The sequence below is a fragment of the Musca autumnalis genome, unplaced genomic scaffold (assembly GCF_047663935.1).
Source record: "Musca autumnalis isolate F117 unplaced genomic scaffold, ASM4766393v1 scaffold_3, whole genome shotgun sequence".
In the NCBI taxonomy this organism is placed as follows: domain Eukaryota; kingdom Metazoa; phylum Arthropoda; class Insecta; order Diptera; family Muscidae; genus Musca; species Musca autumnalis.
Window position 1 is genome coordinate 220008175 of NW_027411866.1, and position 12755 is coordinate 220020929.

A 12755-nucleotide genomic window follows, 5' to 3' on the forward strand; every position below is an offset into this window, starting at 1 on the left:
AATTTTGTGGGGGAGGTACCCAAAGGAGTGGACCGATATGGCCCATCCTAGAACTTAATTTAAATTTGGTCAAAATATTACGACCGCCAAATTTTTGACCAAATCGATTTATCCGTTCGAGAGTTATTGTGCGCACCATGCTCAAGAAGTATGGACTTGCCCCTGAAGAAAATATAGTGTCGTAATGGGGGCAACGAACACAAGTGTTTGCAAAAAGAATGAAAGCGATTCGAGAGTAGGTCCTAAACTGAAATGGCCCGAAATTTTGTGTGCGAGGAACCTCATCTATGTCTGGTAGAAGTTTCACGATGTGCAAGGTATGGACCAAATCGGCTACTCCCTTCAAGAGTTACCGTGCGCACAGTTTTTCCGAACATTTTCTAACTTTTGTGGGGGAGGTACCTGGACCGATACCGATACGGCTCAACTTCGAACTTAAACTAAGTTTGGACAATATATTACGAAGGCCAAATTTTGGAGCAAATCGGTTGATCCATTCGAAAGTTATCGTGCGCTCCAGCCAACCAGACAGACAGACGGACATTGCTAAATCGACTCCAATTTGTCTGATACGGATTTCGTCCAAACATACTTGGATTCTAAATCCATTATTTCGATGAGGCACATTTTCCCCGCATGAATGTGTATATACGCTCGTTAGCATAAATACTGAGGGTATAACAAAATGGTATCCCATACTTCAACTCGTTCGGAAGTTATTGTTTTTTATAGGCCAATAGATGGACGGTCATGTCGGAGAAATCTACGTCGTTTTCAAACGATTATATCGATTAGTGTTACAAATAGAATGACAAACTAGATTTACCCTCATCTTAAAATATCGTGCGTAGCGAACACAAAACTTGATAAATGAGATCAACGATCATCTGCACAGCTCTGAATAAAACTGAATTACATCTTAGATAATTTTTCAGTATAGAATTAACTTGCCAGTGATAAGGATTTTCAATTCAATGGATTCGGTAATAATCGAAAATGTTGAAAAAGCTGTCAATTCCTTGCCAGAGACACCACCATATGTGGTAAATCCTTTATGGACGGCCATAGTGGGTGTTGTAATTATGGCAGTGTTGTTTGAAATATGGCTACAAAATTCCCGTGAATATAAGTTATCGGCAAATATACCAACGCCTCGACGTCTGCCGGTTATTGGTCATGGTCATATGGCTTTAAATGTATCAAATGCAGGTAAGTTCATTTTCTGTGGTTATTGTTGTTATTGTTATTGAACAAAAAATTTAATAAACAATCGGCTAATTAAACCGTGTTAATATTTTGTGGTGAGATGGTTACAAATGCAGGAAATTTCCTGTGGGAATATTTTGAAAGTACATACATACATATCGAGACATAAACAATCAATCAGTTGGCCTTTGAAAGCTAATATTCTCAGTGTAAAAACTCTGGACCTAAAGGTCATATGCTCGCTAATTTGAAAAAGAAATATAATGTTCGTAGATTTCAAACAAATTTGTAGACAAATGCAACCACTAAAGACAAGGACGAACCGACCAAAGATATATTTTACCAGCGCTTAGGCGATTTTAATGCCAAAAATGGAAATGAGAATATCTTTAGCCCAACAGTCGGGAAATTCAGTCTCCACTGTGAAACATCTGACAAAGGAATGAGGCTGAAAACAGCGGCAAAAAGCATGGTAGTTAAAAAACACAATAAATCTAATTGACCACTCTGTGACATTTGGAAGTTATTCATCGAGGATATTTCACTCAAATGGCCCAATTGCTTAACGAAAGCACTCCTCGTCCCGATAGCATATCAGCAAAAAGGAAACCATGGTATGACCAGGAGTGTCATGCTGCTACCGATGAGAAGAATGCGGCACATAGGGCTACTTTGCAATCAGTAGCAACGCATAGGTCTCGAGAGAGGTATCGGGAGAAAAGGAGAGAAGAGAAACGAACAGGAGCCAGAATGAAGTTCGAAAAGTACAGGCACATCCTTCTGTAGAGACCAACAATGTAATTTGGTCACTGATACAGATATTGTGCTCAGGATATTGAAAGACCATTTTTCCTAACTGTTAGTATTCAATAGTAGTGAAGACGACGAATATGCCACATATCCAATCCCAGAAGATGGTATTGATTGTATACCGCCCGACACAAGATTATAATAAGACAGCAGGAGCCGATGGCTTACCAGCCGAGCTATTCGAAACCATAGGCGACACGTTGATAAGGTGTAGGCATCAGCTAGTTAGCACCATCTATTGGAACCTGGACATCCTGTGTACAAATTGTCAATATAGGTCCATGTTTTGGCATAACCCCATATAACGGTACCTCCCGATTTTCAGTATTTTATGGATTTTTGCTACATTTATTTATCGAACTACCCGTTCCCTGCAGTCACGAAACTTCTAATTATAATTATTATACCCTCAGCATTTAGGATTTCGTACCGGCAAAATGTGCCTTATCGAAATAATGGTTTTAGACCCCAAGTATGTTTGGACAAAATCCGTTTCAGATAATTGGAGTCGATTTAACAATGTCCGTCTGTCTGGGTGGCTGGAGCGAACACTGAAAATGCAAACAACTTCTAATAGGCATTTTCTTAAAGAACATATTTATACTACAAAAGTCTTAGGTGGGTTTTGTGTTGTTTTTTATTTATGGGACTAAAGAAAATGGAGTAGCTATGAAAATTCTCTACAAGATTGACTTTCATGATATGTATCTTCGCAGTTTTTACCGTTATTGTTCAAATTAGGACAGGCTGTATCGCTACCTTATAAAACAAGTTCATACATGGTGCGCCTTAACTAACTTTAAGTGAGAACCGCTTACACCTGGGAAGTTTTTGCGGTTTTTGAAACAGCAATGTTCATAGGTTAGAAAAATCCAAAAACAAGAAAACATCGCTGGAGGGATTTTTAAATAAATTGCGGTCAAAATTAACATTTTTAGTGTTCGCGATTTTGCTTGGAAACCGCAAGACCTATCGAAATGGGACTAAAGAATATGTTGTAGCTGTGAAAATTTTCTACAAGATTGGCATTCGTAATTTGTTCCTAGGTTGTACCATTTTTGAGATATACAAGTTTAAGTTTGGAAATTGCAGTCATGGCATTCTTTTATAAAGAGGCAATACATATGTCCTAATTTGAACTTCTATATCTCAATAACGGTAAAAATTACAAGGATATTATTAGAGACAATCTGGTAGAGAATTTTCATAGCTACAACATTTGCTTTAGTGCCATTTCGACAGGACTTGCGGTTTCCCAGCAAAATTGTGAAAACCTAAAAACCCTTAAAAATCGCAACTTGAATCGCGATTTATTTAAAAGGCGCTCCGGCGATTTTTTTTGTTTTTTGATTTTTCTCATCTATGAACATTGTAGTTTCAGAATCCGCAAAAACTCCTTAGGTGTAAGCACTTTCCATTTAAATTGGGTTCAAGAGCATTTCGGAATTTTTAAGCTATTGGTCATATTATTAATCGAAATAGCTGAAATGTGGTATTTGTTTTGGTTGGAAGTAAAAATATATACTGGCAGAAAATTGTAAGTACGGGTGTGTCCAGGTTTTCATATAGCCCCCCTAGTACAAGCCTGTTTTTCGGTTGTCTTAATGTTATAGCAACGGGTGACGTAGGGGATGGAAGATACCAAGCAACGGTCCTGACCGGTTTTAACATGGCAAAGCCCAGGATTTATCTTGGTCCCTCTTTCATCCCAAGTGGACACTGACCTCCCCGTGGTGTGACCTGGGGAACTGCCTTTAACACCCGTTAAAGGTAGTGAGCTAACATGTGCCGCGCGTTCACCCATAAGAACGTTAAAAACTTGGGTTTGGGCGTCGGGCTAGTAACCACCCCCCCTAGAAAAAAACAGCCTTCTATGAAAAAACGAAAGAAAAGAAAAACAAACCCCTCTAAAGTTGACGACCCCCGCAAACGTTTTAAGGACCATGATCTGCGAATCTGCACCTGGAATGTTCGCACTCTTTATAGAGAAGGTGCAGTTTACGCGCTGGCAGATGTACTTGAAAAGTACAAGGCCGACATTACTGCCATACAGGAAATACGATGGACTGGGAAAGATGTCACAACAACACCTAAAGGTGACGCACTGTATTATAGCTGCCATGACACAAAGCATGAGTTTTGTTGCGGTTTTGTAGTTGGTCAGAGGTTAAAACATCTGACTCCAGCTTCACCCCAGTGAATGAAAGACTTGCTGCAATTCGATTAAAAGCAAAATTCTTCAACATCAGCTTTATCTGCGCTCATGCTCCAACCGAAGACAAGGACGAACAGACCAAAGATATAATCTACGAGCGCTTAGAAGAAACATATGACCGTTGTCCTGCCCATGACATTAAAATTGTTCTAGGCGATTTTAATGCCAAAATTGGAAAGGAGAATATCTTTGGACAAACAGTCGGGAAATTCAGTCTACATAGTGAAACATCAGACAATGGAATGAGGCTGATAGACTTCGCAGCGGCAAAAAACATGGTAGTTAGCAGTACCAGATTTAAGCATCTCGATATTCATAAGGGCACTTGGCTGTCTCCAGACCAAAGAACAATAAATCAAATTGATCACGTTGTGATAGATGGAAGACATTCACCGAGCGTGCCGCAAAATCAGTACTTGGATACCAGAGACCTCCACCAAAGAATCCATCGTATGACCAGGAGTGCCGTGCTGCTACCGAAGAAAAAAATGCGGCATATATGGCTACTTTACAATCAGTAGCAACGCGTAGCGCACGAGAGAGGTATCGGGAAAAAAGGAGAGAGGAGAAACGTCTTTTCCGCAGGAAAAAGAGAGAGATGGAAAAGAGGGAGTGTGAACAAATAGAGATGTACAGGAGACAGAATTCGTTCTCCGAAAATTCTACCAAAGAGTGAAGCATCAAACTGATGGCTTTGGTACAGGCATATCCTCCTGTAGAGACCAACAAGGTAATTTGGTAACTGATAGTGTGCTCAGGATATGGAAAGAACATTTTTCCAAACTGTTGGTATCCGATAGCAGTGAAGACGGCGAAGATACCAAAGATCCAATCACAGAAGATGGTATTGAATGTATACCGCCCAGCCAAGATGAGGTAAGGATAGCAATAAACCGGCTAAAGAATAATAAGGCGGCAGGAGCAGATGGCCTACCAGCCGAGCTGTTCAAAACCGGAGGCGACACGCTGATAAGGTGTATGCATCAGCTAGTTAGCACCACCTGGAAGGAAGAACGCGTACCCGACGATTGGAACGTGAGCATCCTATGTCCAGTCCACAAGAAGGGTGATAAGACTGTGTGCTCCAATTACAGGGGCATAAGTCTGCTCCCTATTGCATATAAGATAGTATCTGGCATATTGTGAGAGAGACTAAATCCTATGGTCAATGAAATTATTGGACCCTATCAGTGCGGCTTTAGACCTGGCAAATCCACCATTGACCAGATATTTACCTTGAGACAAATCCTGGAAAAGACCCAAGAAATGCAGATCGACACCTTCCATCTTTTCGTCGATTATAAAGCAGCATTCAACAGCCCTATACGTTCAAAGGTGTTCCAAGCCATGTCTGATTTTGGTATTCCTGTAAAGCTCATTCGGCTTTGTAGAATGACATTAACTGAGACAAGATCCTCAGTTAAAATAGGAAAGAACCTCTCCGAAGAGTTTATTACCAAAAGAGGTTTCAGACAAGGAGACGGCCTGTCGTGTGATTTATTCAACATCCTGCTGGAAAAGGTCATACGAGACGCGAAGGTCAAAAGAAATGGAACGATATACACGAACAGCCATATGTTACTGGCTTATGCCGACGACATTGACATCATGGGTCGATCGGTAAAGGAAGTAACTGACACCTTTACAAAAGTCGAAAGAGAATCTGCTAAAGTTGGTCTGGCAGTAAACGGCGAAAAAACCAAGTTGATGGTATCGACGCGTAATATTACCACAAAACCCCGCACCATTTGTGAATGTTGGTACCTACAATTTTGAGGTAGTAAAGGACTTCGTCTACCTCGGCACCGCCATAAACACAACAAATAACATCAGTTGTGAAATACGAAGAAGAATAGTGTTGGCTAACAGATGCTACTTTGGGCTGAGTAAGCAGTTTAGGAATAAAGCCACCTCTCGTCAAACAAAAGTAACACTTTACAAAACACTGATACTACCCGTGCTAATGTATGGTTCCGAAGCATGGGTACTTGCTCAAGCAGATAAGGCAGTGCTTGGTGTGTTCGAGAGAAAAATTCTTCGAAAGATCTACGGGCCAATCTGTGTTGACGGCGAATATCGGCGTCGTATGAACAACGAGCTGTACCAACTATAAAATGACATCAATGTAGTTGAACAAATCGAGATACAACGATTGCAATGGCTAGGCCATGTTATAAGAATGAGTGATGATGAACCCGCTAAAAAGGCGTATAAATACGGGCCGCATGGAGGTTCTCGCAGATCTGGAAGGCCAAAGCTTCGTTGGAGCGAACAAGTGAAACGAGATATCACAAAGCTACATATCCCAGATTGGGAAAATACAGCAGCAAACAGAGAGGATTGGAGATTTTTTCTTAGTTCGGCTTATGGAACAAATGTTCTGTAAAAGGCCAGCTAAGTAAGTAAGTAATGTTATAGCAACATTATCAAACCGAAATTTGGTTGCAATATTATTTATAGTGGAGAGTATTACAATTTCAGTCCGACCAAACTTAATGTAATTTTTACATGTTATTTTCTGGTTTATAGCTGTCATTAGCTTTTAGTTGATATTGGGCACATACAGTTAAAAAAACAAGTGAGCCAAGGCTATAATCGGGTTGGGGCCGACTATGCGATACCCTACACCACTACCCCTGTGCATAAGCTTTTGACTGGTAAAATTCAAAATATTAAAATTGGGATAGCTTAGCGCTTTTGCTCTGAATGTCTTCATTCATACAGGTCAACTTTATTGAAACGCATTTAAGTGCATCGTCAGTACAACTCAAATAATAAAAAAATGGAAAAGTGGGATGTACGCCAACCACCAAGCACCAATCTGTGAGACCCCCATCAACCCCCAAAATTTCGTGAGGATCCGATCAAAATTCCGACCTGTAGTGCGACTATTGCGAAAACTCTGTTGTTTGGCCACCTATGAAAACCTACTTCACATCGTTGTAAGGGTGATATTTTCTACTTTCCTTGCCAGGTTTTGCTTTCGATATACCTCTTACAGAAGAGAGATATTCGCATTGAAGTAAACGTTGGCCTTTTCTCCAAATAAGTTTGTTTTCAAATTCCGACCCCTGAATAATATCCGACCATTACCAAAGTGAATAGGTTTTTGCGACGTGTAGCGTGATTACAAAAAATTAAAAAATTGGGATGTATTATCGACTTTTGCGATATCTCCGTTATTTAGGCACCTACACCAACCTACTTTGTATCATTGTAAAGATGGGATTTTTATACCCTCAGTATTTATGCTAACGAGGGTATATACACTTTCATACGGGCAAAATGTGCCTCATAGTTTTAGACCCCAAGTATGTTTGGACGAAATGTGTTTCAGACAGTTTAGAGTCGATTTAGCAATGTCCGTCTTTCTGTCTGTCTGGCTGGTGTGCACGATAACTCTCGAACAAAATATGGCTTTCGTAATATTTTGTCTAAACTTAGTTTATGTTCGAAGATGGGCCATATCGGTCCACTCCTTCAGGTACCTCCCCCACAAGAGTTCGAAAATGTTCGGAAAATTTGTGCGCACGATAACTCTTAAAGGGAGTAACTGATTTGGTCCATACTTTGCACATGATGAAATTTCTACCAGACTTAGACTTCAATCGCTCTACTCCTTCGGGTACCTCCCACACAAAATTTCGGAGAAGTGCAGTTTAGGACCTGCTCTCGAATCGCTTTGATTTTTGCTGTAGCAGCTTGTATTCACTGCCCCCAATGCGAAGGTACAAGTTTCATCAGGTTCAGGTTCATCATAGTTCCTGAGAAAATAACATGAAAGGTGCAAAAAAACCCCATGACACCGTGTGTAGTGGTTGGAGCGCAAGATAACTCTCGAACGGATCTGCCGATTCGGTCCAAAATTTGGCCATCGTAATAATTTGTCCAAACTTAAATTAAGTTCGATGATAAGCTATATCGGTCCACTTCTTCAGGTACCTCTCCCACAAAAGTTCAAAAATATTCCGAAAAATTGTGCGCACGATAACTCTTGAGTGACCGATTTGGTCCATACTTTACACATCCTAATATGTCTACCAGATATAGATCAGGTTTGAATATGAACTATATTTGGCCACTCCTTCGGGTACCTCCAACACAAAATTTCGGATAAATTCACTCTCGAATCACGTTGATTTCTGTTGAAACAACTTGCATACGCTGCCTCCTTTACGTCAGCAAGAGCTTTTTCAGAGGCAAGTCCATACTTCTTGAGAAATAGCCTGAAAGATGCAAAAAAACCCTTTGACACCGTGTGTAGTGGTTGGAGCGCAAGATAACTATCGAACTAAACCGATTTGGTAAAAAATTTGGTCTTCGTCATAGTTTGTCCAAACTTAGTTTCAGTTCGAAGATGGGCAATATCGGTATTTCCAACAATATTTAAAATAATGTCACTAAAATGGTATGCACGATATATCTTGAACGGGCAACCAATTTGGTCCAAATTTAGTTTAACATCTAAAATGGTTCATATCGGTCCTCTCCTTAGGGTACCTCCCCCACAAAAGTTCAACATTTATGTATAAGTGCAGTTTAGGGTCTCTTCGAAGATCTTATGGGAATGTATACCGATGCTGTTTAATCGAAAAGATATGACCCCCAAAATAAGTTCAACTTCCATAATGGACTATGTCGGTCCATTCCTTCAAGTATTTCCTCCGCAACATTTTGAACTTTAATCCTAATCCACATTTTTGTCGGTAAGTTAAAATGTCCAAAAAGAGCCACAAAATTCTGTACGTAGATGAAAGTTTCGATTCATATAGTTTGAGGGGTATATCTCTGTCGGCAAAGCCGACTGATACTTTTTTACTTGTTTACTTTCATAGCCAGACTTTGCAAAAATGAAAAGTTGGGTTCTATTAGCTTCTATTGCGATATTTTCGTTGTTTGACCACCTATGACAACCTCCTTTACATGGTTAGAAAGGTGATATTTTCTACTTTCACTAGCAGGTTTTCCTTTTGGTATACCCCTTATGGAAGCTGAGATATTTACTTTAAAAACGTTGACCAAATAAGTTTTTTGCCCATTCCGACCCATAAATATCCGACCATCACCAAAATCAATAGGCTTCTTCCCCTCCGGGACCCTCATCAACACCCAAAATTTGGTGACGATCCGATCAAAATTGCCACCTGTAGCGTGATTACAAGGTTTAGATGGACAGACGGATGGACCGCGTTGGGTTAGGATGGACTGCGTTGGGTTAGGATAAAATCCCAAAAGTTTTGCGGGGAAGGTACCTAAAGGAATGGACTGACATACTCCATTTTGGAAGTGTGTCTTATTTTTGTAGTCTTTCCATCTCCCATTATATCAGAAACATGGACTTGCCCACGAAAAACATCATATCGCTATAAACAAGGCTATGAGGACTACCTTCGGTAAACATTTCCAAAGGATTCTCGAGCAGACCCTTAACCGCACTTAAACAAAAATGTTGATCATTTGTGTGGGTTTTACCCTAGGGAAGGGACCGATAAGCACCATCTTCGAATTTTATCTAATATTCGAAGAAATATTACGATATGCAAAGTGTGGACCAACGCAGTATTCGGTTCGGGAATTGTCGTGCGCACCAGTCACTACACATGCTGCCCGTAGGGTTTTTTTTACAGTTTTCGCGTCATTTTCTCAAGAAGTATGGACTTGCCACTCAAAAAACTTGTACCATTGTAATAGGGGCCTTGAGTGCAACCTGTTGCAAGAAAATATTACGACGCCCTAAACAAGGTCCAAATCGGTTACTGTCTTCGAGAGTTATCGTGCGCACCATTTTAGAGAATAGTTTTGAATTTAACTTGGGCAAAAATATTACTATTGCCAACAGCTTTCAGGCCATTTTCTCAGGATGTACAAGTTTTTTGGACTTGCACCTGAAAAAAACTTGCACCGTCGTGCAAGCTGTTAAAACAAAAATCAAATGGATTCGAGAGAGGGTCTTAAACTGCACTTTTCCGAAATTTGGGCGAGAGATACCCGATGGAGTGAACCGATATAACCACAATATATGAGCTAGAACGCTATATTTTTGCACCCGAATGTCTTTTTCCATAGGCAGGCCAAGTTCGGATATGGGCTCTATCGGCCCACGTTTAGGTATAACCCCTCGATTGTCGTTATAGTTCTATGTTTCCGATATTCGGTATTTTGAAGGTTTTAGCTGAATTTTTTACTGAATTATCCGAATTTGAGGTTCCCTAATTAAAAAAATAAATACTCTTTTTACCCTTTTTCCTAGAACTGATGGACAAAGCCCTGAAATACATTGATACACCCGGAGCGATAATACGTGCATTTTTGGGTCCAATTATGGGCATCGGCTTATGGAATCCCATAGATATTGAAGCAGTACTCAGCTCTAGCAGTCACTTGGAAAAACCACAGGAATATAATTTCTTTAAACCTTGGTTTGGTGATGGTTTACTCATATCAAAGGGCCACCATTGGCAACATCATCGTAGAATGATAGCTCCCACCTTTCATCAGAGTATTTTGAAATCATTCATGCCAACTTTTGTACAACATTCGAATAGGGTGGTCGAACGTATGTCCCAGGAAATGGGCAAGGAATTTGATGTTCACAAATATATGTCTCAGGTGACAGTGGAGATATTACTTTCCACCGTAATGGGTGTGAAAAAATTACCCCATCCAGATAAATGTCTGGAATATGCCAATGCTGTGTTGGACATGTGTGATATTATTCACAAGCGCCAGGTGAAATTTTATTATCGCTTGGATGCCATGTTTCGATTTTCTAAATTATATCAGAAGGGGCATGATATGTTGAATACTATTTTGAATATGACACAACAAGTTGTGGGTGAACGTCAAAAGGATTTCAATGCTGAGGCAAGGGCTATTGTGGAAAATGATGCAGATGCAGCCAAGCGAAAACAGGACACAAAGAAAGCCGAAGGTTTGCGAGATGATTTGGATGATATCGATGAAAATGATGTGGGTAAGTAACTGTAACTGGTAGTGCTAATTTTGTCTGTGAGTTGGAATAAGGAAATCACTTATCCTTCTAGGCGCCAAGAAACGTTTGGCCTTATTGGATGCCATGATGGAAATGTCAAAAAATCCCGACATAGAATGGACCGAAAAGGATATTATTGATGAAGTCAATACAATTATGTTTGAGGTAAGAATGTAAGATGTCCGGTATTTGAAGTGTTGATTATCATTTGCAAATTTATTTCTTTCGCAGGGCCATGATACCACCTCTGCTGCCTCCAGCTTTGTCCTCTGCATATTGGGTATTTATCATGAAATACAGGATAAGGTGTTGGCAGAACAAAAATCCATCTTTGGTGATAATTTAATGCGTGACTGTACCTTTGCCGATACTCTGGATATGAAATATTTGGAACGTGTAATAATGGAAACATTGCGCTTATATCCACCAGTACCGCTGATAGGACGTCGTGCTGAACATGACATCAAACTGCCATCAGGACCATATTCAATACCCAAGGGTACAAGAGTGGGCATTATACCATATGCCGTACATCGTGACCCCAAATCGTATCCAAATCCAAACAAATTTGATCCTGATAATTTCTTACCGGAACGTATGGCTAAACGCCATTATTATAGTTTTATACCGTTCAGTGCTGGTCCTCGTAGTTGTGTGGGTCGTAAATTTGCAATGCTAAAGTTGAAAGTGCTGCTTTCGACAATTTTACGCAATTTTGTAGTGAAATGTAATCAAGAGGAGAAAGATTTTCACCTGCAGGGAGATATTATATTAAAAATGGAAAATGGTTTTAATATTTCGTTGGAACGGCGCCCAGAGGCTATGAAGGCAATGTGAAATACATAATTATATAAGATTATTATTGTAGTTTGTTAAAAGGTAAAATAAAAATTTAAAAAATACATTTTTAAGATCAACGGGTGCAGTCCGTATCAATCAAAGCTATGACATCTCCTTCTTATCGCCGCGCAGTGGCTCAGATAGAGAGATTTTCATAGTTCTTTTTTGTTAGACAGATAACACATTCAGTCAAATTCGGTCGAGATCAAAGTAAAACATTTGAGTTTTCCATCAAAATATGAGTGTTTTTGTGTTTTTTATATACTCGTACCTCTATATTTTACACATGTTCAAACCTTAATTAAAAAAAAAAAAATAAATAAAACAAGTAAGCAAAGGCTATAGTCGGACGGGGCCGAACATGTGATACCCTACACCACAACCTATCGGAATTAGCTATGTGCAACCGCCTTGCACGCTGAATGTCCGGGTTCGATTCCCATCAAATTGTCAATGGTGACAAAATACCCCTTAGTAATGTTGGCGATATTTGCTGAGTATTTCAGCCATGAAAAACGTATCTACAAGTAGCAACTTAGGACACTATCAATAACTTAATATGAATCCGTTGATATGAAAGAAGCCTTCCTTGTCTTTACTGGGATGTTTGTGCAAAAATATATAAATTATACATTTCTAAATTATATTCGAACATTGGAAAATTCACATTGATTAGCCCCTCCTGCTACATCT

The 12755-nt window shown here is 39.7% G+C and overlaps 1 protein-coding gene across 1 annotated transcript; it reads left to right on the forward strand.

Annotated features, from left to right (window-relative positions):
* The first annotated feature begins 974 nt into the window (after positions 1-974).
* Positions 975-12059, forward strand: LOC141398440 (cytochrome P450 4g1-like). Its single transcript, XM_073975724.1, has 4 exons — positions 975-1209; positions 10482-11204; positions 11275-11387; positions 11454-12059. The coding sequence occupies exons 1-4, from the start codon at positions 975-977 to the stop codon at positions 12057-12059; spliced, it is 1677 nt and encodes a 558-aa protein (XP_073831825.1).
* The last annotated feature ends 696 nt before the right edge of the window (positions 12060-12755 follow it).

What these genes read in the sequence shown, in the direction of transcription:
- LOC141398440 (XM_073975724.1), top strand. Translation starts at nt 975, where the DNA reads ATGGATTCGGTAATAATCGAAAATGTTGAAAAAGCTGTCAATTCCTTG. An exon ending in TTTAAATGTATCAAATGCAG is followed by an intron (nt 1,210 to 10,481) that starts GTAAGTTCATTT and finishes CCTTTTTCCTAG; the next exon opens with AACTGATGGACAAAGCCCTG. An exon ending in TATCGATGAAAATGATGTGG is followed by an intron (nt 11,205 to 11,274) that starts GTAAGTAACTGT and finishes TTATCCTTCTAG; the next exon opens with GCGCCAAGAAACGTTTGGCC.